At 46.5% G+C, this 2,500-nt stretch overlaps 1 protein-coding gene across 1 annotated transcript in view; it reads right to left on the bottom strand.

Moving 5' to 3' along the window:
* The window catches only part of LOC143287914 (uncharacterized), a 132,061-nt gene that overhangs the window by 125,503 nt on the left and 4,058 nt on the right, over positions 1 to 2,500 (bottom strand). The window contains exons 3-5 of the mRNA XM_076596156.1: positions 2,237 to 2,330; positions 1,466 to 1,502; positions 230 to 353 (exon numbers count right to left, since the gene is read on the bottom strand). Coding sequence (XP_076452271.1) covers positions 230 to 353; positions 1,466 to 1,502; positions 2,237 to 2,330 — 255 coding nt within the window. The remainder of the gene's footprint in view (positions 1 to 229; positions 354 to 1,465; positions 1,503 to 2,236; positions 2,331 to 2,500) is intronic.

The following is a 2,500-nucleotide window of genomic DNA, read 5'->3' as shown; positions in this document are numbered from 1 at the left end:
TTTCTGTCTTTTCCCCTCTCTGTCTGTCTGCCTTTCTTTCTTTCTTCTATCTTTTCTTTCTTTCTTTGTTTCTTTGTTTCTTCTTTCTTTTTGTCTTCCTTCTTTTCTTTCTTTTAAAAACTTTTTTCTTCCTTTCTTTTTTTCTCTGTCTTTGTCCGTCGGTCTGTCGGTCATTCTTTTTGTCTTCCTTCTTTTCTTTTCTTTCTTTCTTTCTATCTTTCTTCCTGACCTGAACATGGGCGGAGAAGATGCTGACCATGGCCTTCTTGATGACCAGCATTTCCTCATGATCCTCCGGGTGACAGTGGACGAGTCGCACGTGGCCTGTGCTCTCCTCGGTCAGAAAGAGAAAGCTGCACAACACGAAGAAGTCTGTTGAATTCAATTCACAATTAAAAAAAACAACAACACTTTATTGTCGGCTTCAAGCAAAGCAGAAAATTCCCTCTCGGTTCACTTGATATGCCCGTCAGCAACTAACAAAGAGGGAAAAAAAAACCACACACACACACACAAAACGAATAACTTACACACCCTTCACTGATTATCACGAACACATCATTTACTGTGTAAAAAGAAAAATATTTGGGTAAGATAATATTACATGTGTGTGTGTGTGTGTGTGTGTGTGTGTGTGTGTGTGTGTGTGTGTGTGTGTGTGAGTGCGTGTAAGCGATGGTGTGTGTGTGTGTGCGTGCGAGCAAGTGTGTGTGAAAACTGACAGAGCAAACTTTGAGCCTCGGGTAAGCAATCAACAATAATGATGGTGATGATGATGATGATGATAATAATAATAATCATCATCATCATCATAATCATAATAATTGTATTTTGTATTTCTTTTTATCACAACAGATTTCTCTGTGTGAAATTCGGGCTGCTTTCCCCAGGGAAAGCGCGTCGCTACACTACAGCACCACAATTTTTTTTTTTTTTCCCATCGAAGTGGATTTTTCTACAGAATTTTGCCAGGAACAACCCTTTTGTTGCCGTGGGCTCTTTTACGTGCGCTAAGTGCATGCTGCACACGGGACCTCGGTTTATCGTCTCATCCAAATGACTAGCGTCCAGAACACCACTCAGGGTCTAGTGGAGAGGGGAGAAAATATCGGCGGCTGAGCCGTGATTCGAACCAGTGCGCTCAGATTCTCTCGCCTCCTAGGCGGACGCGTTACCTCCAGGCCATCACTCCATTTTGATAACTCTGATCCCACGTGCGTGGGAAACGAAACGCGTTGGGATAGGTCGTCACTTACGTTTTGGTTTTATCTATTTATTTAATTTATTTAGTTATGTAAGCTTATCTATTATTTATTCACCTTTTTTTCCCTCTCAAGGCCTGACTAAGCGCCTTGGGTTACGCTGCTGGTCAGGCATCTGCTTGGCAGATGTGGTGTAGCGTATATGGATTTGTCCGAACGCAGTGACAGCTCCTTGAGCTACTGAAACTGAAACTGAAACTTACGTTTTGGACAGGTTCCACTGCATGGGGTTATCCAGAACTGAAACACACACACACACACACACACACACACGCACACGCACGCACGCACGCACGCACACACACATACAGACATACACGTAGGGATGTGAGTATTTGTACACTCTCTTCTCCATTTCCTTCCGTTAAACATGCATATTGTTTGGTGTGTGTGCATGTTAGCTGCTGTTGCACTTTGCTATTGATGTGTTTGTGTTTCTTTGTTGTTTTCTTATATGTGCCTTTCTGCCTCTGTGTGTGTGTGTGTGTGTGTGTGTGTGTGTGTGTGCGTGCGTGTACCTGTATGCATGTGTGTGTATGTGTGTGTGCGTGTGCCTGTATGTGTGTGTGCCTGGGTGTGCGTGTGTGTGTGTGTCGTGTGCGCCTGTGTATGCATATATATATATATATATATATCTTATGTGTGTGTGTGTGTGTGTGCGTGCGTGCGTGCGTGTGTGTGCGTTGAAGAGGAGGTGTATGTGCGTGTGTGTCTGTGCGTTTGTCCGCGCGCGAGCGTGTGTTTGTGCGTTGGAGAGGAGGTGTGTGTGTGTGTGCGTGCGTGCGTGCGTGTGTGTGCACGCGCGCGTGTGTGTGCGTTGGACAGGAGGTGTGTGTGTGTGTGTGTGTGTGTGAGTGGGGCGGGGGGAGGTAGCTGGATGGGTGGTTTTTTTGTTGTTTTTTTTTGGGGGGGGGGTGTGGGGGGGAGTGTGAGTAACGTGTTTGTGCACGTGCGTCATGTTGCTGTGAACTTACAGACCCCGTGCTTGACAAACTGCACCAGACTGTCCACGTGCAGAGAGTGAAGTCTGTGCCCTTCCTCTGTCCCGTTCACAGCGTGGATGTGGAACTGTCAGCAGCGCAAGGCAAGATAAGACATATGGAGCGACAAGATATGCTTTCTTCAAGAAACCCCCAAGGGGTGGGGATGGGAATGGGTGTGTGTGTGAGGGGGGGTGGGGGGGAGGGGGCAGGGGGGAGGAGGGGGGGTTACATGAAATCGTTCAGCAAGACGATTGG

The sequence above is a fragment of the Babylonia areolata genome, chromosome 12, assembly GCF_041734735.1.
Source record: "Babylonia areolata isolate BAREFJ2019XMU chromosome 12, ASM4173473v1, whole genome shotgun sequence".
Classification (NCBI taxonomy): domain Eukaryota; kingdom Metazoa; phylum Mollusca; class Gastropoda; order Neogastropoda; family Buccinidae; genus Babylonia; species Babylonia areolata.
This window is presented reverse-complemented; position numbering and strand designations above follow the sequence as displayed.